The 27777-nt window shown below is 39.4% G+C and overlaps 1 protein-coding gene across 7 annotated transcripts in view; it reads right to left on the reverse strand.

Annotated features, from left to right (window-relative positions):
• Positions 1-25302, reverse strand: part of ZFX (zinc finger protein X-linked) — a 48822-nt gene extending 23520 nt beyond the window's left edge. Inside the window, exons 1-2 of one of the 7 annotated variants that reach the window (XM_070783911.1) lie at positions 25180-25302; positions 143-231 (exon numbers count right to left, since the gene is read on the reverse strand). In XM_070783911.1, the coding sequence (XP_070640012.1) occupies positions 143-203 (61 nt within the window). In that variant the 5' untranslated portion in view covers positions 204-231; positions 25180-25302. Of the gene's footprint in view, positions 1-142; positions 232-14164; positions 15225-15252; positions 15631-16278; positions 16417-16828; positions 17606-25179 lie in introns of those variants that run through there. The other 6 variants (XM_019955837.2, XM_070783915.1, XM_070783910.1 and 3 more) reach the window with 6 other exon arrangements.
• Positions 25303-27777: the final 2475 nt, after the last annotated feature.

Raw genomic sequence — 27777 nt, forward strand, 5'->3', positions numbered from 1 at the left:
TACTCACTTCAACATCTGTAGGTTTGACAGGATAATAAGATACCTAAATGTGAATATCAATGACAGCATCTAGCAATTTGTCCATCTGACAACCAACTCCAAATCTGGTAGTTGGGAAGCGGAACAATCCAAATAGTTATACCTGTTGTATCAAAAAATGAGTTTGGTTCTTGTGGTTGTAATTCAAGTCCATCTTCATCCATGGCCTTTAATTTTCATCAGTCACAGCTCCTAAATTAGGGGAGAAAGTAAACCAAGCATTAGGTGTTTTATATCATGTATTAAAAATATCATATAATATTTACACTTCTGAAACACTCAAAATTATGTGACAAATGAATATCTATCAAAAATGTATCTAGGTGAAATAAAAAAGTTAAAATTAAATTGCCAAAACCATAATGATATATAGGCATCTATATGACAAGCAAAGGTAGATAAATCAAAAAATCAACTTTGCCTAGACTTTCTGAGATACTACTTACATACATCATACATACAGCAAACATCCTGATGTTCTGACACATGCATAAATCTGGGTAATCACTATTCTACCCAGATCAAGATAGAGAACATTCCCAGCATCCCAGCACTCTTGTCTCCTCTCAGTCTGTAATATTCCTCACTCACACAAGGTCAACTGGCTTTATTAAGACTCAATCTGTAGCTTACTGGGAGGAAATTCCTGCACAATTTTCTTACTGCTTCTCTAAATTTAACGCAGTCTGCTATCTTCCAACCAATACATTAAACAACAGTTAAAAATTCAAAGTGTGTGTAGCAAACACCCTTTAGGATCTCTGCCTAACTTAAAATGACCTAACTAACCCTCCAGTCTAGAGAAGTAAATTCCCACAGTGAATTTATACTCTCCTGGCCATAGCTGATTGGCACTAACTATAAAACAGTACAAATAAGTTCATCTTTGAGCACAATAAAATCAAAGTCCTATCCCTAGAATTGAACCATGAGCAAAAGTCACTCAGTCTATCATTCTCTCTCTCCTCTCCTCATGGCTGGAACATAGGAGGTGAGGAAGACTATTTACCAACTTCAGCTTAGACTAGTGAGATAAAAGTTTACAAATAAAAAACAAAAAGAATCCAGTGAATACCTTGAGAAATAGAGAAAAGGGAGCAGGGAAGGGAAGCTTACCAATTATAGCTTTTTAGCTCCTGGTTCTAGATCTTTCTGAGGTCCAGCTACAGTCTGCCTTGAGTTTTGCAAGCCACCCCAATGACCTTAATGCTCCCTTTTCTACTTAAGCCAAAAATTTACAATAAAAAAATTAACCAATCAAATAATATACTACTTAATACTAATCACTGCTTCAAAAGAGCAGACATCAGGGATTAGGGCTTACTCATGTTACAAGTATTACATAAACTTCCTCCCTCACTGGTTTCCTTATCTCTACTTTCTCACTTTCTAATCCAACCTAAATGGTAGTATTAAACACATCTTTCTTTTACTTTTATCATCTTTTGCTGATGATAAAAGTGCCACAGGAGCTTGCTAAAATTTCAAACAACAGAAACAAGAGTCATTTTTTTTAAAGCATCAGCTAGGTGATATCAGGCCTCTGTTCAAAAAATGTTTAATGGCTCCCTGTTTCCTTCAAATAAAGATGAAACTTCTGCCATATTCTAAGTGCCAGTTGCAAATTATCTTTTTCTCATTACCTTCCTAAGTCTCTCTCCTTCAAGCAACATCCCCGAACACCACATTCACACACTTCAACCAAACAAAAATGCTCAATATGCACATAAGATCCAAATTCTATACTTGGCTCAGAATTTCTTCTACCAGGAACACCTTCCCCCAAACCCCCTTCCCCACACCCAAAAAAGAAAAAGATGAAAATAATATCCCCCCTCCTCTGAATTTCTACAGCATTTTATCCTTTTTCCCTTTTTCTGACTGTACTTGTTTGCTGTAAATTATGATTATTTTCAGATGCTAAACTTGCATTTATATACACATATATAATCCTTAATGAAATATCCATGAGAAACTCAAGTAACATTAATAAACAGATTTTCAGTTTGTCAATTCTGAGATGTATTCTATCCATTTTCAGGAAAGTGAATGTTTCATGCTATTTATTTGAAGTTGTTCAAATTAAACGGACCAAAAACAAAAATATTTCAACTATAAAAAAATGTAAAAAAGAAAAAAAAAGTAAAACATAAATGCTCTGAATAAATTGTCACTGCTCTCTCCCCAACAAAATCACCTCTGGCCATAGTCCATTCTCCCGTTTTAAAAATGTAACTACAAAATTATAAATGTAAGCTAATTTTCTAAGCATAATGACATAGTCTTAAAACATGAAACTAAGCCAATTTAGAAGGTAATAAATAGGGTTCCTTAAGGTATTAAGGTTCCTCTCCCCAATTTCCCTACATAAACCCAAACCCATCAGCTCTAAGAATTTTCCATCTGCACAGTAACCCCTTTTCTCAGCTTTTCTATTAAAGTGTTTGACAGCTAATCCCCTCATTCTCTCCTTCCTCAGTTTAAGTGACACTCTTGTCTCTCCCTATCTTCCCAGCTTCTGTCTACTCTGCTGGCCCTCTCCCCTTACTTCAGTCATGCCCAGGATAGGACACTTAGCCCTATTCTCTTCTTTCTCTTTATTCCAGAGTTTCAATTACGATTTACACAAAGGTAATTCCCCAAATCCAATACTCAGGGTAGTTCCTAACACTTCCACCAGGCTGTCTGCTGAAGATTTTCATCAGGAGAAAATCCTGCTTTCTCCCGATATGACCACTAAGGCCTTTTCCTTCTTCCCTGCTTATATTCCACCAGGTTGTCATACTGTGTCCCTTCCTTCTCCACAGGTTCCCTGGAATCTGTCCCTTTTTATTTCTAGTGTCACCATTCACTCTCGGTTTCACATTTCCTGATCCCCAAGGGACAAAAATAGCCTCTCAACTGGCCTTTCACTTTCTGCCACTCCCACAACAAATGACCAGGAACCTCCAAGTAAGGGCTGGTGCCAACTGCCAGGGCATTCCTGCGATCTGTGGGCAGACTAATTTTCAGAAGTACTGTTTTGTTCAAGGCACTCCCTGCTCAGAAAGCTCCAGCAGTTCCCCAAAACTCAGGGTGCTCTAAAATATTAACCCAAGTTACCATATTAAACTTATTTGCTATTATTCTCTATATTTCACATCATATCCATTTCCTCAGACACTCTGGTCCAAATGGAGGGTGTCTGTCCACTCACCTTATTTTGACTCAGGTAAGCAGTAACTGTTCAACAGTTTTGACTGGTTATTTTTCCTTCTATTTTGTCATTATAAAAACTCAAATCAGGAAAAAAACATGTTTTGAACTTCCAGGCAGAGGTTACTGTACTTTGTAACCCCTCTGGGTTAGAAACTTCTCTGATCATCAGACTGAAACCAATGTTCTTAGAATGGGACTAGGACACCTCTATGGATTGTGACAAAGTCGGGGTGGTAGGGGGCGCACACTGATAATGTAACTGAAAGTGCCCCTACTTTTGCTGCAAGAACCATGTCCAGGGACCAGCTGAATCTGAAGACAAATCAGCAGAATGGTTCAGAGAACCAAGAACCCAACGATTTGGGTGAACACATAGTTTTAGTCTATCAAATGCCCTCAAAATAATTCCAGGACCCCACTGTCACCTTAAGCTCAGTAAAATATTCCCTTCCTGGATGCATGATCTTAAAAATGCTATGCAAGAATTCACAGCAGAAAAACATACCATTTTAAGAGAAATAATGGATTGAGCTAAACTCAGGAAATTCAAATAACTTTCTTCCATCCTTTAAAATAAAGCAATAAAAATACCATGCCAAGTTAATAAGTATAGCGGTGGCATTTTATGTCTTAAATTAGGGATAAAGAATATAATTTATTTGTTTTATATCTTGTGATACCTAGACACTTTCACAGTCTTCCTCTCAGGCAGATTAACAGGGTACTTATGTATTCCCTCTGCTTTTTGTCATAAGCATACAAGAATCACTTGTCTGCTTCTGGTCTTCCAAAAACTCAGTGCCTTTTAATTTCATGATATAACTCTAGTTCCTCTCCCTAAGACATGCTCAGAGACTCAAACTGTATTATACATATTAGATGCAACCGCTCAAGTCACAGGAAACACAAACAAAGGCAGACCCGTCTGTAACAGAATTTTTCTTAAAAAGAAAATGAAACTGCTTAAAATTTACATTTAAAGCCTAATATGTTCTCTCTTAAGCTACATTTCTTTACCAATTCTTTCCCATATTTTTCAATGTGGGATATGTAGCTATCATTTCTTCAGATATCTAACTTTCAAATCTGGAATGCTATTTCACTTCTCTCACCAATTCAGCCCTTAAATTTGTCTCACAGCCAGCCAGTCTTAAATTCATCATGTTCCCTTTATTTTCATCGCTACCACTCTAACAAGCTCTGGTGGGCTTCCTCCAGAACCCAGTGGCAATCTTCCAATCAAAAGTTTGAGCCCTTTTTGAATTGAAGAAATTTTCTTCTGTTTCTACACTTCTTCCATTTTCTCTGTTCATTCTTATTAGAATTTCTATTACAGAATGCTAGAACTCCTAAATCTAGCCTCCACATTGCTTTAACCTTTTCTCCTGTATTTTCTATCCTTTTCTATTACATTCTCAGAATCCTTAAACCCTTTCTTCTAAACTAGCTATTTGATCTTCACCCCATCCACTGATTTTTACTTAAAATATGTTTTGGGACTTCTCTGGCGGTCCAGAGGCTAGGACTCTGTGCTTTCAATGCAGGGGGCATGAGTTCGATCCCTGGTCAGGGAACTAATATTCAGCACGCCAAGTAACATGGCCAAAAAGCTTTTTTAAAAAGTTTTAATTTCAAAATAAACTTAAGTTTTCTTTTTCACAGTAACCTTTTTTCAGTGGATACTGCATCTTCTCAAATATCTCTGAGAATTTATTCTGTACTCTATATTAAACTGTTCCCTCTGCTGTTTCATTATTCAATACGTTGAATTTGGTGCCTCTCTTTCAGACAAATGGTATTCCTCAAAAGCATTGTTCTTACAGGTTCTCCACGTATATTTGTGGATGAGGGTCTAGACTACATTCTGATAGCTGGGCTATATTCTGTATTTTCTCAGCCCAAGTGAGAATCCCTGGTTGCCTAGCAATGAACCCAAGTTCTGACCAAAGGAGTCCTGTCCAGAATAAGGCCAAGGGAGAGAAAGGAACCATGTAATTAGCCAGACTTTCCTTTATGGTGGATGAGTATCCCATAGCGCAGGTACTGGAGGTCCAATATCCTCAGGATAGCTATAAGCTACCTAAAGCACTGCCCTTTTAGCTTTCTCCCCACAATACTCACATTGGAATTTCCTATGGATGAATTTGCAATTCAAAAAGCCAAATTTCTGGCATTAGCTCAGAAGGACAACTACTAGAGACATCTATACGGATAAGTAAATGGCTTGGCTTTCCATAACTTTAATTATCTGGTTGTGCCCATGGCTTGCTCTTTTTCCTAGGATGTCCCCACTTCTGACACTGGGGATAACACAAAATGACAATTTGGGGACGGTCCTTCCAGTTTTTCAAATAGGGATACATTTCATTAAGCTAAGCTCTCTAGGGCCTTGTCATTGATTCCCAATTGCTTTATGCAACCAGAAATTCATCATATTCTGGACTACAAGTGGCATATCCCTCAGGTTTTCTTTTTTCTTTGAATTTGTATACTTCTTCCTCAATGTGATTTCAAAAGAAAGTAAAAATAAATGTGTTCTCTAGTCTACCTTCAAGTCATTATTAATTTGTATGTGTCAAATAAAACAGCATGGAAATATGTAAAAGGAAAAAGAAAGAAAACTATGAGATAGAAACGGAACCAAAAAAATCAATAGTAGTAAAAACTTACAACTTTTATCAACACCTGACAGATCAAACACTCAAAAAATAAGTAAAAATATATATAAGTAATATTAAGCTAAAAGGTTTAATTCAAATTCCACTAACAGAATATTCTAAACAACCTTGCCACCCTCTGTGTTAAGAGGAAAAAAAAATGCTTCCTGTTGTAAATGTCAGAGCCTGTCCTTCCTTGTCCTGTCCTACTCAGAATTCTGTACATTTTGCTCAAAAATTTAATGCCAAGTTGTTACAGATTATAATTTTTCCCATAAAACCATTTGTGCCAATCAGTCATTTCAAGGTTTTTTGGTTAAAGTCTAAGAGTTCAAACTTTCAAAATCTATTAAAATTTTGTCCTAAAACTAACACAACACTGCCTATTAACTATACTTCAATTAAAAATTTTTTCTTTAAAAAAAGCTTTTAAACGGGAAAAAAAAATTAGACCTAAAAATGACAAGTCTTCCTAAAATCTTATTTTTCCAAAGCCCCTATTCATGTTCAGATTAAGAGTTGCCAAAATATTAATACCTAAACGTCCACTAACAGATGAATGGATAAAGAAAATGTAATATATAAATACAGTGGGATAGTATTCAGTCTCAAAATCCCATCAGTCAGACTCAGAGAAGCACAGAGTAGAATGGTGGTTCCCCGGGGTTAAATGGAGGAGATGTTGGAGAGATAATGGTAAAGGATAGAGAGTTCTGCAAATCCTCTATATGGCATAGTGTCTATAGCTAACAATACTGTAGTGTACACTTAAAATTTCCTAAAAGGGTAGATCATATGTTAAGTGTTCTTACTATGAAGAAGGAGGTGGTGAAGAGAAAAAGGAAGAACAGGAAGACAACAACAGGATTCCACTAACATGAAATGGGAAGAAAAGGCAAATCCATACAGACAGAAAGTAGACTGGCAGGGGCAGGGGGTGGAAACTGATTGCTAACTGGGTACAGGCTTTCTGAGGTGATAAAAATGTTCTAAAATTACAGGTGATAGGAGGACAACTCAATCTACAAAAAATTCACTGAAGTGTACAGTTTTGAAGGGTGTATTTTGTAACAGCTTTCTCTCAATAAAGTTGTTTAAAAAAACACACAAGTACACGCAAATCAAAAACTAGTTCATGTTACAAAAGGTATTTTTAGATAGGAGACTGATATCAGTATCACTTTATAACAAAAAGAAATATATTAAAACTTAGATGAAACACTAGAAGTATTTCTTCTCAAGTCAAACTTAAGACAAGGATGCCCACTATATTACTTAAGATTGTATGGGAACTGATAGCCATAGCAGTAAGATAATGAAATGCAAGATATAATTATTATTTGAAAGAAATTATATTTATTTACATATGACTTACCGAGGAAATTCAAGAGAATCAACTAAAATCTTAATTTCAGAATGAATTCATGAAGTGTGCTGATACAAAATTAATATACTTGAAGGCAAAGGTTTTTCTTTTTTAAGACAAAAGCTTGTTTATGCCATAGTTAAAAATGTAAAATAGCACTGATAAGAATAACTGAAAACTCTACTAAAGGATTTTTTAAAAAAATACAAATACAAAGAAAAATCAATCTTGCTCTTCAATATATTGGATCAGTAATATTAATTCTCTTTGATTACTACATTCAGTTAAAATTCCAACACACTTTTGTTGTAAATCAACTGACCTTATATATGTAGGTCTACTTTCAGACTATTCTGTTCCACTGACCAATTCGGCCTTGCACCCACTATATTAATCATTATAACTTTATAATAAGCTTTGATATATGGTAGTGTAAGTTTTCCAACTTTTTTTTTTCAAGACTGGCTTTGCTATTCCAGGCCCTTTTCATTTCCATATAAATCTGATATGGTCTATAAAAAAAAAAAAAACAAAACCTGTTAGGGTTTTGATTGGGACTTCATTGAATCTGTATGTCAAAATTGACATATTTATAATATGGACACTTATGATCCATGAACATTGTGTCTCTCTACATTTATTAGCTCGTCTTTCATTTCCTCTCAGTAATGCTTTTTAACTAAAGGTCTTAGTAAGTTGTGCTGGGTTTATTTGAAGGTATTGAATGCTTTGTGATATTATTATAAATTGTACTACTGGCTTTTAAAACAAAAATATCAAACAATCAATCAACTGTACTGGCTTTTAAATCTGATTTTCAAATTGTTTGTTGTTAGTATAGAGAAATACAATTAATTTTTGTGTATTAATCAATGTCCCCCAACTATAAAGTAGTAAAAACAGAAATAAATGTCACAGAGATAATAACACCCCCCAAAAAAATTCCCATAAATTTGAAAGTCTCAGTAATTCAATGGGCAATAGGAAAATTATAAAAATCACAATACATTTAGAAATAACAAAAAATCAATTCATATCAAATTCACAGTATCCAGTTACAGTTCAGAATAAATTTTATAGTTTTAAAGGCATTTAACAGTAGAGATTAAAAACTAATGAGCTAAACTTCAAATTAAACTTTTAAAATGTCAGAATAGATGCAAATAAGATAGAAATATTAACCATATGAGCAGAAACAAAAAGGGTCAATAAAAAGAACTATTTTAAAAGCCTTAATATAGTCAAGTTATTGGCAGTATTTAATATAGGCAAGTTATTGGCAGTACAAAAAAGGAACAAATTAATGAAGTTAGACATTTTAAAGTCATTAGAGAAGACTATATATTTTATACCAATATATTTGAAATGTTATATCTTTCTAGAATACTTTATTTTGTATAAAGAAAACTCAAGAAAAACCAAAAGACTTATCATGAAAAAAACTATTAATCAAAAAACAATTCAGAAAAAAAAAGACACCAGGCAAAGACAATTTCACAGATGAATTCTAACTTTCTAGAAACAGATCATCTCTATTAAACACAACTTGTTTCAGGAAGAAATACTCAATATATCCCCCCTCCAAAAAAAAAAAAAAAAAAAACCCCACCAAAATATCATTTTTAATGATAAAATATTAGAAGCACTCCATTAAACATTAAAGTACCTAGACAACAATGCCTGTTATCAATGTTTTCATACAAGTCTGTGCTAGAGGCATTAGTCAATGAAGTAGAAGAAAAAGAAAACAAAAAACAAAGAGGCAAAAAGGAATCAAAAGAAGAAATGAAACATCTTTATTCACGTACACTTATGTATTTAGAAAATACAAACGAATTATAAACTCCCACATTTCACTGAATCCAAAAATACCACCTGTTTTAAGATGCATCCTTGTTCTACCTACAACTAAGGAAAATACACTGTCAATTAAACTGATACTACACTTTAACATCTAGAAATTTCATTTTAGACTTATCAAGACAATTCTTTTAGACTGATTTAGATGTATTTCCATCATAGCCTGTGCATATACAGAAGAAAAAAATAGAAGCAAAAGAAATTGATAGAGGAGTACTCCTAAAACTTCACATTCAGGGTCCTACTCTGGAATGCTCTTCTACTTAAAGCTCTTCAATTTTTTCTAACAATACTTTCCTCTACCAACAAGAGTATTGGTGATACAGCATTTCGCAAAATATTCCATTATTATCTATGGGATTTTCTTTCAGGTAAAGACACTCACTTCACAATTCCTTCTGCCTTCAGTTGTATTGCTGAGCAAGAAATTACAAAACAACAATCCACATACTCATTTAAGTGATGCATATAAAGACGATAACATCAAGACATGGACAACCATGATTAAAGAACACTATCAACTGAAGATCTATGTGACTCTCTGAGGGGGAGAGATGTAAGATGTAATGGAGGGGGGGGAATGTACTTCAGAATCTATGAAATATAGTAATATGCAAGTTCAACAAGGTTACACTATCAATACATTAAGTCCATAGTACTCCCTATATATCAGCAATAAATAGAAACAATATCTAAAAAATATTCACAATAACAAAAATTATACAAATTTTTTCTAGCAAAAAATCTAATAAAAGCTGTGCAAGAGCTTTATGAAAAGCAGTAGAATACAACCAAGACTCAAATCCCAGCTCCACTATTTAGCATATATCTGTATTTATCTATGTATTATTCTGTAAATTTGATGAAAATACAATAGAAATCCAATAGTTTTTCATACAAACCAACAAACTGACCCGAAAATAAAGGAAGGAAAACAGCTTTAAAACTCTGAAAAAGAACACTTATTAAGATTTAATTAGGGAGGAGGGAGAGGGGTTCGGGATAGGGAACATGTGTATACCTGTGGCAGATTCATGTTGATGTATGGCGAAACCAATACAATATTGTAATTAACCTCCAATTAAAATAAATTTATATTAAAAAAGATTTAATTATAAAGCTATCATTGTTAAATCAGAGTGGTAAAGGTATTATAGTCAAACAGACCAATGAAATCAGAAAAAAGTAGAAACAGATATATATATGAGTACACGATAAACTTCAAGAGTAGTGTTACAAATTAGTGAGGAGGAAGGCCAAACTACTCAGCAAATTCATATTAAAAAGATAAAATTAGACCCCTACATCACACAATAGGGAAAAAATTCCAGATGAATCAATGACCTAAATATGAAAAAAGTACAATATCATTTATGACCTTGGGGCAAGGGAATAATTTCTTGCTGATATGAGAAAACATAAGACATGTATTTAAAAAAAAAAAAAAAAAACTGAGAAAACTGACTACTTTCACATCAAGAAGTCCCACACAAAAAACATTCCACAAACAAAACTAAAAGATTAGCCACAGGCTAGAAAATGGTATTTTCAGTGTGTAAAACTACACATCATTAATATTCAGAATATAAAAAGAATAACCATAAACCAATGAGGAAAAGGCAACAATCCAATAAAAAATGGACCAAGGTTAGGCACAAGTAAGTCACAGAAAATTCATACAGCCAATAAATACATGGGAAAAAAAGTTCAACAACATGAGTAATCTAAGAAATGCAAAATGAAAACAGCAATGAGATACCATTTTTACCCAAAGACTGGAGAAAACTGCAAAGTCTAATCTTTTGGCAGTGGTCTGGAGAAATAGAGGCTCATATACAGTTGGTGGGGATGTCAAATGGAGCACAAGTCGACAATTCCCAATAAAACTGACAAATGCACTGACTCTTGAACGTAGCCACTCGACTTCTACAATCTCAAGAGAGAAGAACCCCCTATTAGGATGCTCAGGGCCACGTTGTTTGAAATTGCAGAAAACTGCTAACAATCTAAGGGCCCCTCCCTACGAACAGATAAATAAACTGCAGTATATTTACACATTAAAATATAAGTAAAATGAATGAGGTAGATCAGTGGTTTTCAAATTTCTTGGACTCAGGACCTCTTTACACTTTTTTTTTTTCTTTACACTCTTAAAAATTGAAGACCTCAAAGAGTTTTTGTTTATGTGGGTTCTATCTAGACATGTTTATGTTAAAAATTAAATCCGAGACATCTTAAAAAGATTTATTAGTTCATAGAAAATCAACCCACTGTATGTAAACATGAACACTGATTTTTAAATAACTATTTTTCAAAACAAAAAAATTGTGAAAAGAGTAGCACTGTTTTACATTTCTGCAAATCTCTTCAAAGACAGGCTTAATAGAGGACAGCTGGATTCCCATAACTGCGTCTGTGTTCCATCTATCATGACATCATGTTTCGTGGCGCCTTTGTACAGTACTTGTGCAGTGCACAAAAGAATGAGGCTGGAAGAATCTCAAGGATCCCTGGGAATTCCTGGAGCACTCTGAGAATCGCTAAACCGGATTCACATACAAGCATAAAAAAAAATCTCAAAAAACACTTTACTAAGTGAAAAAACATATGTAAAATGATAAACACAGTACGATACCATATATGTAAAGTTAAAACACACAAAGCAGTACTTGATATTGTTTCTGGTACATACGGATTAAGACAGTGGTTATTTCTGGCAAAGAAAAGACAGGAACGGGATAGGGAGGCACTCTTTATAATCTGTGATGTTTTCTTTAAACACAGAGCAAGTTATGAAACAAATAAGTGTAAGATATTTAAGATCTGTTAAATCTGAGCGACACTTGTTTTTTAGCAATTCGGAGATATTTCATAATTTTAAAATTTTAAATATTTTTTCAATCCTAATGGTTGTATTTTCAAGATCGTGTAGCTTCCTCAAAATGTACCTCCCTTTGAGTAAATTATAGTTACAAGATTCCTGGATTTTATAAAAAAAAAAAGTTCTTTGGAAAATAATTTGACAGGAATAAGAGGAGACTGGCTATATTAACCCCAAGTTTAAGCAGTGGGGGTTACTCAGCTTATGTGGTATGTCTTACTACATACACCCCTTGGTCAAAGAACACGGTGACTAGACAGATACTTTAATAGTTGAAAACTATCCAACTACATACAATTCTCTGCACCCAATAATTGAGATAATTGTTTTTAGGTAACTGTCTTTACTATGTGCCAGGTGATGCTCTGGGACAAGGATAAATGAGAACCTGTCTCTACAGGTTTAGGAAAGATAACAAAAATATAAATACACAGCTAAAACAGAATAGGTTAAATGCTAAATTAAAACATACCGACACTGCTATATGAGACAGAAGAATAAACCTGGAAAAATGATAGTGCCATAAAAGAAAGAAAACAAGCTAGAAGCAGGAGTTATTTTAGGGGCTCTGGGTTTAAAGAGCAATTTCCCCCCAAATAAACAGTACTGGGCATCTACTATGTTCCAGATAAATTTGGTTTCGGCCATGTTAGACACCTGAATAGAGGTGGTTAATAGGCAACTGGAAATGCTAGATGAGAAACTAGAAAAGAGGGTGGGCATCGTAAATGGCACCAAAACCACGGGAGAAGATTCAAGAAAACAGCATAGATGACTGACCTGGAGGAAAATCCCATGCCAAAAGACAGAGAAGCACAGAGTTTCTGAAACACAGAACACTTTTACGAGATACACCTGCTGACATGCTGTGGGAAAGTTTCCCAATTTGGGAAGTATCGGATCTAGAAAAGTGGGATGAACAGAAATAAACGTGCTGGTGAAAGGAAAAACAGCTGAAGTTTTTTTAAGATGAGCAAACCCAGGAATGTTTTTAAGGACAGGGAAAGGCACCAGCAGTTAGAAGGCAATGATGCAAGTGGCAGAACCACACTGACAGAGAGCTCCATCCTTTGGGACCAGTGGATCCCACAGGCAGAGCGTCTGGGCCTGAAGGAGGCCAATTCTTCCTGCAAGCGAAGAACAGGAGGACAGCTTAGGGAGAGACAAAGGAAGAGCTTGAAGTGGCAGGAAGGAAATTCAATTGCTTATATCTGATAGTCGTCTATCTTTCTGGCCTAAGTAAACGATTAGGTAATCTCTGCTGAGGCTGAGTGGTTTAAAGGACAGGTTTAGGAGTTAAAAAGTAAAAAAGAAAAGTCTGGAATTGCCAGTGTACACAAACACAAATGATATAAACAAGGACATCAGTGGCAATAAAAGTCTAGATGGGTTTAGAAAAGAAGCATTTACAAACAGCAATTCGAAAGAAAAGTTTTTCTTCAATGCATTATGCGCATGCTTTTTAAAAAAGGCAAACTTGCATCTATCTGAAAGATACACAAATTGAAAATCAACACCTCGTTTATCCAAGATGGCCAGTGTTCCACCAGTTTTAAACCATAGATGTCTGTCCTCTTAACTATACAACTTGAGTCTAACTCTGAATCTTATTCATCCACTCTTGCTGTACTGGAACATCCACTGCTGCTGCACTGCATGTGCAGCAATAACAATTCTTTTAGAGTTCTATGTATTTCCCAGTTGTCAAGATACAAAGCAACTGGTTCTTTCAAGTTTACGTTTACCTTTACCATCCCAACAACCACAGCCCACCCTAGTATCTTGCTTAAGAGTCAGCCTCCTACAACGCACTGTCTCAAACGTTTCTAACCCATGGCCCTTTACAATCAACATCAGACTCTTTAAAAAAAAATGGAAAAAGTGAAACAACTTTCTAATAAATATTTATGCTACCTATAAATTTACGTTATCATAAAATTCTAGGAGACACATTCCCAAAATGTGCATCTAGACCAGTTCAAATATTAATCAAAACATGAGAAGGCTTAGTTTAGCGAACAGCCTTAGTTACCCTCTTAATCAAAAAGGTGGTTCCTCTTACAAGCAGAAAAATAGGGATTCCAAAAAAGCCATCTGAAGGCTGCTGCCTTTTTAATCATCATTAAAACTGACTTCTTTAAAAATTACCATGGGGATACTTACAGGTTCATTCCTCCTTTTGGTAAAGTAACCCACAGCACTGATCCTGTAATGTTCAACCACGGTAAATGAAAAGCTAGAAGTCCCTCCCCATTGGTTTATTACAGAAATTATAGCAACTCTTGAACAAAAGGTTACTTGAAGTGAGAAATTAGGACAAGAAAAAGGAGCAGTTATCTTTTACAGATTATTTTTTAAAAGTAGCAAAATTGGCTTTACTTTCGAACATTCTTGATAATCATTCCTGTAGTGAAACACTGCTTTTCAAGGTTAACTTGCTACTCTCATATCTCAACTTTGAAACTCTTCTGAGGCCACCGGAAGGTCCAAGAGACTATAAAGCCGGGCTCAGGTGCGTCATCACTCTTGATACTTGAGGGCTCTCTGGGCTTTTCCCATCAAGTATAAGCCTCTCTACCTGCAAAGCAAGCTCGATCTACCTTAGCCACCACTCCCACCAGCCAAATTATACACACTCGCTGTTTTCTGTAGGAAGCGTTCACCCTTGAAACGCCCTTTCCCCACCCCCATCAAACAAAGTCCTACCCATCCTTCAGTAACCTCAAAATGTGACCTAACTTTGCTTTCCTCTGAAACCCCAATAACTGGTTGTACCTTCCCCGCACCACCTCAGTCCATCTCACCTCATCTGCCTCTGAACAACGAACTTCTTGGAGTCGCCGTCTGCACTACAAGAATCTTTTTACTCTTTCGGAGCACCACCTGGCACTGGGCTCCGAGTTCACGGGAGAGTAGAGTATGCAATCAAAACTACTTACAAGGTGGAACTGCACCGTAGAGTTTTTCACATCAAATAGAGAAACTGAATACCATACCAGGCACAGGAACAGCACTGCATCACTTTATGCTGTCCTTTAGTAAGAATATAAAACTTCTGCCCTTTTCTTACTCCTGGCGGAAAAAAAAATGCTACCAACAGATCGCTAAGAGCTTAAATGTATCTTTTCTAGAAAGCTGTTGCCGAATTAATGAAATTCAAATGACTCCGTAAGATTTTTCATTCCTCCGTTTGCGTGCTGTGCAATTTGCATTTTTCCCTTATAGCATAAAAGTGGTTAAGAACTTCTTACCTATCAATTTTTTTTTTTTTACTCCTTAATTTTTTTACTCGAGAAGACGGTGATTGTTGGAAAACAACTGCATCTAGGGCACCCTAACAGTCACGTGTGACTTCGATGTGGTAAAAATTAAAAAATGTCTTGGGGTCTCTTTTGCGTGATGAGTCCACATGCCTCGGCGGCCATCCGTCCGGACGACCCTCAAATGACTACCAGCGCGGGGGAAGGGACCTGAGGGACGAGATGGCACCGGCACCCGGGCGCCAGCTATGGCCGCCTGCGGCAGCTCAGTTAAAATACAGCGGAAGCAGGAGCCAGTCACGGGGCTGCGGGAGGCAGGGCAGGAAGGTGGCGCTGCCGCCGAGCGCCTGGAGCCCGAGCGCCCATCATGGCGGCGAGGGCAATGGCCGCTGTGGGGAGCGAGCACGCCCCCTCCGCACGCACACGCTGCCGTGCCGGGCCTCCGGGACCCGTCACCGGAGCCGCAGCCGCCGCCGCCCGCTCTCCGACCCCCCCTCACGGGCTGTAGCGGAATTTTCTCTTCAGACGCCGCCTTCAAGATGGCGGCTCCCCCTCCCGGCAACCCCCTCAACCGTCCCCAGTAGCAAGCGCCGAGGTGCCGCCATCTTGTCCCCCGTCCCTCCCCCCCCCCCGTCGATATTTACATAGCGAAAATCGGCCCGGCCGGCCTGCGGCCTTCACCTCACGCCTGCAGCCTTCGCCTCCTTGCCAGGCCTCACCCCCGCGCGATGCCCCAGGCCGGCCGCGACACCGACCCGGGGCCCCTCGGCCATCTCCAGGGCCACCGGGCAACCCTCCCCCAACGCCCGCCCGTTTGCGGAGCGCGCCTCCGCCGCCGCTCAAGGCAGCCGGGCTCCTCCCCGGGCCTAACTGCGGCCTCCTTGGGGCCTGCTCGGCGCCGCGCGCCACACCGCCCGGCCTAGCGCGGAAGGGCGCCACGCGGGCCGCCGACCAGGCCGGGACCAGGCCCCTGCGCGCAGGCTAGGCCCTACGGCCGCGGCGGCGCCCGGAACTCACCGGACGGGCGTGCGGGCGGTCGGCGACGGTGGCGGGTGCTGCAGGCCGGCCTTTCTCTGGAGCACTGGGCCGGGCTCCGGCTGGTGGGGCGGGCGGAGGGAGGGAGGAGGGGCCGAGTTCGGAGCTGACAAAAAGCGGCCCAGCTCCCCGGCACGGGCCCGCCGTCAGCACGTCACGTCACCGCCCGGGAGAGAGACCCAGGAAAATGCGGAAGGATAGATAGGCCCCCTCCTTTGCCCGGTGTGTCCCCCTGGCGCCCCGGTCGGCGCGCTCACGCTCCGCGACCGGGGAGCCCAGTGGCCTCGCTGCGGCGGGGTCTCCGGCGGCCGCAGTCTCCGTGACAGCGCCCCCCTTCTTTCCACCTCCTCCGCGCTCCCGCCCGCCGCCGCCGCTACACACGCGCCGCTGCCGCCGTCTGGGCCGTAAAAGCCCGCGCGGGGCCGTGGTCTGTCGACCCCGTGGCGAGGCAAGCGGCCCGCAACCGGCCCGGCCGCCCCCCACCATCTCCCGAGGGCCGCGGCCGGCCCCCGGGCCCTCCCCGGAGACCTACCGCCTCTCCGCGCCGGTCCTGGCCCAGGCGCCTGCTTGAGTTGTTTGCAGGCCCTCAGACCCCCGCCCGCAGTAAATGTGTTTTCTTCATCCCTGTGGCTGGAGAAGAAGATAAATTTAGCAACCCCCACTATCCCCTGCCTTCGCTTAAAAAAAAACAAAAAAAGCAACTTTGAAATAAAATGAAAATAGACTTGCCAGTCTAAATGGGTGTGTGGCCAAAAGGAGGGGGAGAAGGGTTATCCTAGAGCACGTAACAACCGTTTAATTTTTTCTTTTTAATAAACGTTCAGAGAACCTAATTGATTAGTTTACGGCAGAAAAAATAAAAAGTGTTACGTGTTACATTTTGAAACTTGTTTCGCACATTGCAACGAACAGGAATTTGTAACGTATATTTTCTCTATATCTGTGTTTTACGGTTGGGGAGTCTGAAATATATGTCTTGTGTGATTGTTTCATAAAGAATTTTTCACATTCTTTAATAAATACAGAAGGAGCAGCAGAATGGCGATATGGGTGTTTTTTACAAAGTCCTTAAGCCTTTCAAAGTTTAAAGAGACTTAGTAAAATATGTATTTGAGTAAATAAAACATTTATCAACTCCAAAAATGTGTATTTTGCAATTTCGCTACTGAAATTGGTATGCTTTTTTCATAGTGAACCCAAACTATGTTTAAAACTTCCTAGTTAAATGCTAAATAATGTAGCCTTTACATTAATTCGAATCTGATATGCTTTATTTCTTTGTTCAGCTCACTAAATGTTAAAGATATTTCTAAACAGTAAAGAACACAAAAGTTATAAAGCAAACAGCATATTAGTGTGAAATCTCTTCAAATATAGAGGCCTTCTATTTTAGTATCCCGTGATGATTTTTTAAAACTCCCAGAATGCAATTTGTCCTTTCCTTCAGACCTCTTAAAACTATAAAGTTGCTTTCAAAAAGGAAAAGCAAAGGTACAGTAAGAAGTACTCTCTGAAAATGTACTTGATGGTAAATTTCCTCTCAAGGCTTTAAGCTTGATTTTTTTCAAGCAATTAAATGATAGATGACATGTCATCATTTATAGAAAATTCCACTGGGCTGAGATACTGACTATTCACAGAAAGGTAAATAAAACTAATATTTTTTCAAGTTTAAAAAAAAAGTGAAAAATAGCTTGTATACCCACACTAATATGATTTCAAAATATTGGTAACCAGCATTTAATAGGTACTTTCCAAGGGCCTCCTTTTAATGCTATGACATGTCAAGAATGGGTCTCATCAATCATGTAACTAAGCAACATAGGACAAAACCTAATGTCAATATTCTTGTTCTAGTTCTTCCATAATTACCCTCCAATACTTCTAAGTCCACTAGCACTTGAGGAAAAAGTGTCAAGGAACATAAAAAAGATGTTTGTTCAATTTAAAAAGCCAAAAGCAGTTTAGGTACAGACACTTTTAAAGACTGTTAGGGGACTTCCCTGGTGGTCCCAGTGGCTAAGACTCCCTGCTCCAGATGTGGAGGAATGGGTTCAATCCCTGGTCAGGGAACTAGATCCCACATGCCTGCAACTAAGACCTAGCACAACCAAAAATAAATATATTTTTTAAAAGACTGTTAACTTTGATGGGAAACAAGGAAAGGATGGCTGAGTCCTATTAATTATATTTAACAAACCATTATTGAAGTCCAACAAAGATTAGTCTATGGATGATTGTACAGATGAGGTCAGCTATAATCTTTTTTTTTTTTGCGTTTTTTAAAAAGGTATTTCAAATCCATTTATGGAAAGCTGTAAGAAACAGTATATGATAAAAATTTCACTGGAACTACATTTAATACAAAATTCTCATGTTATAAAAGTGAAGTCGCAAAGGAAGTATGAACAGCAGAGATCAGAAATTGTTCAATGGTTCGATATTGGCCCAGTGGCTAAGACTCCATGCTCCCAATGCAGGGGGCCCAGGATCGGGGAACTAGATCCCACATGCCACAACTAAGACCCAGCACAGCCGAAAAAAAGAAATATATTTTTTAAAAAGGAGATTGTTCCATATTGTATAAAACACAATTTACAGGTTGTGAAAATATTCACAGTAGGACCCTGAAGACACCTAAAATCACTGAAAGCATTTGATAATCAAGCACTAAGTGATTAAGCACCTGAGACCTTGCATTTAAGGGACCTACTACAGCCTCTCTTGCACTGATACTTTTTTTTGTTGTTTTAGTATTAGGGACCTAGAGAATTCTGGACACAGGGAGTAAAAAGATGGTGCTTGCCCTTGGGGAACTAAGAATAAGGAGCCTGTGTATGGCTGAATACAAACATTCTTAAGTGCTTTCATTTTCTCACTTAAATAAACACACAATAAAGTGAAATTTTATTTAGGGAGATTGAGAGCAGAACATTTCAAAGGCATATGCTGTGAATACAAACTAGATGGTTTCAAAGCAGTCAAAGGGATTTTGGTTATGTGCTAAAATTTATTTGTTCCTTCAGGGCTGTTAATGTATATCAGATAGTTAAAAGCAACTACTCAAGGTTTTGACAGTGTTTTAATAACTTAACTAAAAATCCCTGACATGTTTATGGGTCCTTGAGCCAGGAATAATACAAGGCCTTTCAATCATCTCTTCAGAAAAAGATTATTCAGAAAAGAAGCTGTTAAAAAAAAGAAAAAAAGAAGCTGTTGCTTTTCATTTCTCATCACTGACAGAAATCCAAATAAGAAATAATAAATTACTAGCTTATGAGAAATATAGACCTTCTTGAATAAAGTTGTGGTAATTCATTATATTATATCCCAAAGGTTAAAAAAGCATTTACTTTCCCGTAGCAAGAACCTAGTTTTATTGAACTAAGCATGCCCTATAAAAATTTATCATTTATCTGGTACTTGATACTTGTTATACTTAATATGAACACGTTGCGTCACGTTGGAATTCAGCTGACTATAATTAATGCCAAGTAAGAATTTTTACTCTGAACCTTTAAACCACCCTACCCAAGGGAAATAATTTTAAAATAAACACTGACTGACAATTAGGTGGTTTTCAAACAGTATTTTTCACACAAATCATTAGTTGAATAAGACAGTTTAATTCCTGAGAATTACTAATAGCTAAATTCTACCTCATGGATTATAAATCACAGGACAAAGCAAACAGATTAGCTCCAATGAAGAGGTAAAAATTAATATATGAGGTCTAGAAACAATAACCAGTAATAATGAGCACCCCAGGCACCCAGACTGGGATCTCTATATATAATTTCCCACTACAGGACCAGGGTTTCTGGGAGAAATGACTGATTCCTGGGCTGGAGCAGAACAGTACAAGATGAACCAGCGATATCTTCTCATAAAAGAAAGCAAAAAAAGAAAGTGTCAGAAGGTCTCAGGAGCCAGTTTTAAAGAGGCTCCAGCTGGCTAAAGATGAAAAACAATTGAATGTTAAAAGAATAATTGCTTTGGATCAAAATACATCAAATATGTCCCTCAGTTTATACTGAGGCTTTTAAAAATGATCACCTAATGGTGATGGTTGCACAACTTTGTGAATATACTAGAGACTAGTGAATTTTATAGCATGTGAACTATATCCTGACATCTAAAATATGATCACCTTTGGAGAATACTAGAGAACCAACCAGACTTCCCAAGTGGCACTAGTGGTAAAGAACACACCTGCCAATGCAGAAGAAGCAAGAGACATGGGTTTGATCCCTGGGTTGGGAAGATCCCCTGGAGGACAGCATGGCAGCCCACTCCAGTATTCTTGCCTGGAGAATCCCATGGTTAGAGGAGCCTCGTGGGCTACAGTCCATAGGGTCGCAAAGAGTCGGACACGACTAAAACAACTTAGCACACAGCCATGCAGAGAACCAACCATTATTTTAAAAACTAGTAAAGGGAAAGATCAAGTATTTATCCTGTATAAACTATACTGAAATAGCCAGAATACTGGAGTGGGTAGCCTTTCCCTTCTCCAGGAGATTTTCCCCACCCAGGGATTGAACCCAGGTCTCCCAAATTGCAAGTGGACTCTTGACCAGCTGAGCCACAAGGGAAGCCCAAGAATACTGGAGTGGGTAGCCCATCCCTTCTCCAACAGATCTTTGCAACCCAGGAATCAAACTGGGGTCTCCTGAATTGCAGGCAGATTCTTTACCAAATAAGCTATTAGGGAAGCCCTGTATGAACTATAAGTTAAAAAAAATAGTTGATGAAGGGAATATTCTTTTAATAGAAGTATCCCTTCTCCAGTGGACCATGTTAATGCAGAGTTCCAAAGAATAGCAAGGAGAGATAAGAAAGCCTTCCTCATTGATTAATGTAAAGAAAAAGAGGAAAACAGTAGAATGGGAAAGACTGGAGATCTCTTCAAGAAAACTAGAGATAACAAGGGAACATTTCATGCAAAGATGAGCACAATAAAGGACAGAAATGGTATGGAACTAACAGAAGATATTAAGAAGAGGCAGCAAGAATACACAGAAGAACTATATAAAAAAGATCTTCTCAACCCAGATAATCACGATGGTGTGATCACTCACCTAGAGCCACACATCCTGGAATGCGAAGTTACGTGGGCCTTAGGAAGCATCACTACGAACAAAGCTAGTGGAGGTGATGGAATTCCAGTTGAGCTATTTCAAATCCTAAAAGATGATGCTGTGAAAGTGCTGCACGCAATATGCCAGCAAATTTGGAAAACTCAGCAGTGGCCACAGGACTGGAAAAGGTCAATTTTCATTTCAATCCCAAAGAAAGGCAGTGCCAAAGAATGTTCAAACTACTGCACAATTGCACTCATCTCACATGCTAGCAAAGCAACGCTCAAAATTCTCCAAGCCAGGCTTCAACAGTACATGAACTGTGAACTTCCAGATGTTCAAGGTGGATTTAGAAAAGGAAGAGGAACCAGAGATCAAATTGCCAACATCTGTTGGATCATCAAAAAAGCAAGACAGTTCCAGAAAAACATCTACTTCTGCTTTATTGACTATGCCAAAGCCTTTGACTGTGTGTATCACCAGAAACTGTGGAAAATTCTTCAAGAGATGGGAATACCAGACCACCTGACCTACCTCTTGAGAAATCTGTATGCAGGCCAGGAAGCAATAATTAGAACTGGACATGGAACAACCGACTGGTTCCAAATTGGGAAAGGAGTACATCAAGGCTGTATATTGTCACCCTGCTTATTTAACTTATATGCAGAGTACATCATGAGAAATGCTGGGCTGGATGAAGCACAAGCTGGAATCAAGATTGCTGGGAGAAATATCAATAACCTCAGATATGCAGATGACACCACCCTTATGGCAGAAAGTGAAGAAGAACTAAAGAGCCTCTTGATGAAAGTGAAAGAGGAGAGTGAAAAAGTTGGCTTAAAACTCAACATTCAGAAAACTAAGATCATGCCTTCTGGTCCTATCACTTCATGGGAAATAGATGCGGAAACAATGGAATCAGTGAGAGACTATTTTTTGGGCTCCAAAATCACTGCAGATGGTGACTGCAGCCATGAAATTAAAAGACGCTTACTCCTTGGAAGAAAAGTTATGACCAACCTGGACAGCATATTAAAAAGCAGAGACATTACTTTGCCAACAAAGGTCTGTCTAGTCAAAGATATGGTTTTTCCAGTAGTCATGTATGGATGTGAGAGTTGGACTGTGAAGAAGGCTGAACGCCGAAGAATTGATGCTTTTGAACTGTGGTGTTGGAGAAGACTCTTGAGAGTCCCTAGGACTGCAAGGAGATCCAACCAGTCCATCCTAAAGGAAACCAGTCCTGAATATTCATTGGAAGGACTGATGCTGAAGCTGAAACTCCAATACTTTGGCCACCTGATGCGAACAACTGACTCATTTGAAAAGACCCTGATGCTGGGAAAAATTGAAGGTGGGAGCAGAAGGGGACGACAGAGGATAAGATGGTTGGATGGCATCACCCACTCAATGGACATGAGCTTGAGTAAACTCCAGGAGTTGGTGATGGACAGGGAGGCCTGGCATGCTGTAGTCCATGGGGTCACAAAGAGTTGGACATGACTGAGGGACTGAACTGGACTGAACTGAACTGAAGAAGCATCCCTACAATATATGAAGAAGACTTGATAGAATATCACCATTTTTCAACCACTAATAAATCAATGGATCTGAACAATGATCATCAATAGCTGCTAACCAGAGTAACAAGCAGACATATGCCTCATGATGGAAATACATAGTGCATTGATGGAAAAAAATGAAACCTGAACCTAATCAACCCACTAGCTCTCTCTGCCAATTTACAGGAAATAAAAGAACAGAGAAACATATCAATGAAACAACAGGGATGTAATCGATAAAATCTAGATGGTGGGAAACACTATGGGATCTTCTTTCTTCAATAAATAAATTATAAGGCGAAAAACATTGGAGGGGAAACCAACAGATGAGAAAAGCAACAAAAGATATCTCAGTCAATTGAACTGTATGAACTTCATCCGAATCTTAAGTCAAGTTAAGTATTAAAAAAATCAGACAATTAGAGAAATGTGAACACTGACTGGATTGCTATCGACACTAACCAGATAAATGCTGACATAAACTATTGTTAATCTGGTTTAGGTGTAAAGATGGTGTGATCATATGTTTGAGTCCTTATCTTTTAGAGATACATTGTCAAAATATTTACAGATAAAATGATATGCTGTCAGAGATGGCCTTCAAAGAGGGTGAGTGGAAAAGAGGTTGAGGCTGAGTGGTAGATAGAATTGAAAGAAGATTGCAATTGAGCAGACAATTGTTGAAGCTGTAGGATACGCACATGGGTGCTTGATGCATTATTCTCTTTGTGTATATATTTGAAATTTTCCGTAGCAAGTTTAAAAAACAAACATATATAAGCATAGAAGGAAAAAAATTACCTTCAAATTTCAAAGAATCTTTGGAGAAGGGCAAGCATTACAGATACTAGTTGTTTCTTTTCTCACTTTTCTGTGGACCATATAATACCACTTCTTTTCAAAACAATAAGAATAAGCACTAAAAGAAATAAAATTAGACTACATATTAGGAAAACAGCAATGCCTTTCAAATTTGGAAGGGAACACATTGTTAAAGATGTGAATTCCTGGGCCTCAGTTCCTAGAAATTCTTATTTTTAGTAGGTACAGTACACAGCTGAGGAATTTGCAGTTTATCCAGGAGCCCAGGTGATACATAAACAAGTGGCCCACACACCAATAGCACTTTAAGAAATTCTAGTACATCCTTTAATACCTCTTTGCCCACATTTATAAAAACTTTCTCTTTGAGTATCAAAGAAGTAAAATTGCTAGATGTGGCACATTTTCAGTATTACTTTCCAAAATGACTGTACTAATATACATTCCCTCCAGCAGAAGAGAATTCCCAGTTCCCCATTCCTTGGCCAACTCTTGATGTGCTTGTGCTTTTCAATTTTTGCCAAGAACATAACTATCTTACAGAATGACCTTTCAGCTAGCAACATTTGTTAAAGCAGCTCTTGAAAAATTTTCCACATTTTGAACAAAGACTTCTTTTTAATGACATAACGGCTTTTCACCCGAAAACACATTCAATAAATATGCTAAAAAGAAATGATAATTCAACCTTAACCTTAGAGCAACTACAGGACATTAGAATTATTAGTCAGAGACTCTCATATGGAACAAATTTGAATTGTGCTCAGTGTTTACATAAACCACAAATGTTTTTTGATTGTTTTTGCATACAAACATCAAGCAAATAGAAACAAACAGCCCAAACTGAGAACAAAACAGGAAGAAGCATCTGGCAGAAATGTGGCAAGTTTCGTAATTCTCCAAAAGGTGAGGCGAGCCAAAGACACAGCAGAAATCTGACCTAGTAAAATTAAAGTTTCAATAAAGTGTGAATTGTGCATATAAGATTCCTAGTCCTTGGTAATAGAGCCCCCACTTTATGGTAGTGACATTAAGGGAAATTTCACATGAAGATGAAGTAAGCAGTAAAAAGAACATGACATGATGTGGTCTGGTGAGGAGTCTGGGAAGGATTTTGCTATGAAAAATGACATGTGAGTAGATCTCCCCACTCCAAAAAAAAGGACTATGAATAAAAGGGTTAAAGTGGCCTGTGCTCTGGAGCCAAGCTTCTCAAATGGGTACACAAATTGCCTGGGAATGTTGTCAGAAAGGCTCCCTGTGACGCAGTGAGTCCAGTTTGGGGCCTGAGATTCTGCATTTCTTACTAGCGCCCAGGCTAGGCCTGCACATCAAGGGTCTGTGGAACCTGCATAGTTGCCCTTGTCCCCATAACTTTGCCTGAAGTCTATCACTGAGAAGTAGTGTATGGCAGGTACCTGCTGGTACTGCTGCTAGAAAGACAGCAGCCCTGGCCCGGGAAACAGCTGACCCGGGAAACAGCTGAAGCCTTCTCCACAACCACCCAGCATAAAGGAGCTGGCTTTCTGTAAGCAAGGAGTTCTGCCACCTGGACCTTCTGTGGCCTGGGGAGTTGGGGGTAGAACAAGGAAGAAGTCAATAGCTATTGAGATTAACACTGCCGACCACGTCCACGCCTCCAGGAACTCATCAGGCAGAGGAGGACAAAGATAAAGATAGGAAGAACAGAGCGTCAGCCCCAGCACCCAGGGACTCGCTGTTCCCACCAAGGCGTAGGATGAAAGCTTAGAGAAGGTCTTCCTAAGCTGGAGGAAGATCTGTATCTGTGGACTGAAAGAACTCACCACGGTTCACAGGAAATTAAGTACCTGCCCACAGAGATATTTGGCAACAATGTTTAATAAGGGGCAGGCGGGGGTGGGGAGTGGGGTGGGGGAAGCCCTGCCATCATTCAGGGAGGAGAAAACAAGTCATCATTAATGGAGGGCTTGAGTTCCACAGGCCACATGTTACTTTCCATGAATTCTCTCATTTAACCCTCATAGCCTTCCAATAAAATGGTGGTGCTGGCTGTTAAGTGGACTGGATTCAGCGACTGGGACCATCTTGTCAGGATCCCTCTGCCCTCCAGCTGCCTCAGCTCTCTCATTGCGCTTGGGAGCAGGCAGGCTTCCCCCAGATGCACTTGCAGCTCTGGGCTCACAGTGTCCCAACTCAGCTGCCCCAAAAGAAGACAGAGTCCCTCTTCTGGTTTCCCCACAGAAGGACACCGGTTGTTTATGTTCTGTGCTCACCCTTGGATCCATGACGGTGGGCAAGAGGATGGAGTGAGATATTCAAGCAGGGGCTGAGGGTACTATGACTAGAAGTCCCACCAGAACTAAAAGGTTAGAGCGAGAAGAAACAGACAAAGAAAAGAGAGGAAGGCTGGTCTGGCTAACAGATCCAAAGGGTCCATGACAGGGAGGTCTAGGAGCTGCCCCACTTTACAAAGGACAACAGTAAGGATCAGAGAGGATCAGAGAGGTCAAGTCACTTTGCTCAAGGTCACACATCACGGGGCAAGTCAAAGAGCTCTGGTCAGAGCGCCACAAAGCGAGGCGGTCTGACCAGAGCTCTTAACCACTGTGCTCGAAGGCAACAAAGCCAGTTTGATTTCAGACTTCTCTACAATATTGGTTTTCAGAAGAAAATGAAGCAACAGGCCAACTTTTGGGGGGAAAAGACTGTAACTGAAAAGATCTGTGTGCTCTGCCAAACTGTCTTTCTCTCTCTCTCTCTCTCTCTCTCACACACACACACACACACACACACTCACACTGTGTGACAGGCACTGTTCTAAGTTCTAAGGGGACCTCTGTATTCCTCTGCTTGAGCTGAGGGAAGAGGAGGCTGGTGGCCCACTTCTCCCAGAGTGACACGTCTGCTCTGGAGGAGGGTAAGTGGGCAGGGATTGTAGCCCCTCGTCTTATCATCTCGCTCTTCCTGATATGGAACCTTTGCCCTCTGAGCAAACAGGAGCAGGAATGATGGAACCCAGTACTACACAGCCTACCGCACGTGTGCAGACCTTCCGTCCTACCGTGAAACCTGGGCAGGGGAGAGATCGCCAGTCATCTGCCCTGCCCCTACCTGGATATATACCTTCTGCAACACAGAGCTGGCTGTGATGAGAGGTGGTGTTGGCCTGCCTCCCTGGAGTGAAACCAAAGCTCTAGACCAGGAGATGTAAGGGAATGGGGCCTCATCTTTCTGGTTCTATTTTCTAAGAGTTCTAAGAGCAGAGCCTCCATCATACTGAGCTGGGGGATGGGAAGCAGTCCTTGGCTTAAATTCTACTGACTCCCATTGTTCTTCAGTTCAGTTCAGTTCAGTTGCTCAGTCGTGTCTGACTCTTTGCAACCCCATGAACTACAGTACACCAGGCTTCCCGGTCCATCACTAAGGTCTGTAGATTTTCTTGAATAAATGCTTCTCTATTTGCTGTATGTCCTTAAAACAAATTCCAGATACTTAAAATGATTGACTTTTTAAAATAATTTTTACCAGTTAAATGGTTATTTCATTGAGGAGAGTATCTCCTGACCTCTTTATCCCACTATTTTAAAAGTCAACTACCATAATCAGGTTTTTTTTTAAGGCAAAAATAAGTTTTCTTGGTAGTCTTATATTCGTGATTCAAACATATTCAGTGTGTCTCAATTCACTGCAATTATTTGTTTTTTTAAGCTATGCTGCACCTAGGCTGCCGGAGAAGGCAATGGCACCCCACTCCAGTACTCTTGCCTGGAAAATCCCATGGACGGAGGAGCCTGGTAGGCTGCAGTCCACGGGGTCGAGAAGAGTCGGACAGGACTGAGCGACTTCACTTTCACTTTTCACTTTCATGCATTGGAGAAGGAAATGGCAACCCACTTCAGTATTCTTGCCTGGAGAATCCCAGGGACAGAGGAGCCTCGTGGGCTGCCGTCTATGGGGTTGCACAGAGTCGGACACGACTGAAGCGACTTAGCAGCAGCAGCACCTAGGCTGCAGGATCTTAGTTCCCTGACCAG

The sequence above is a fragment of the Bos indicus genome, chromosome X (assembly GCF_029378745.1).
Source record: "Bos indicus isolate NIAB-ARS_2022 breed Sahiwal x Tharparkar chromosome X, NIAB-ARS_B.indTharparkar_mat_pri_1.0, whole genome shotgun sequence".
In the NCBI taxonomy this organism is placed as follows: Eukaryota; Metazoa; Chordata; class Mammalia; order Artiodactyla; family Bovidae; genus Bos; species Bos indicus.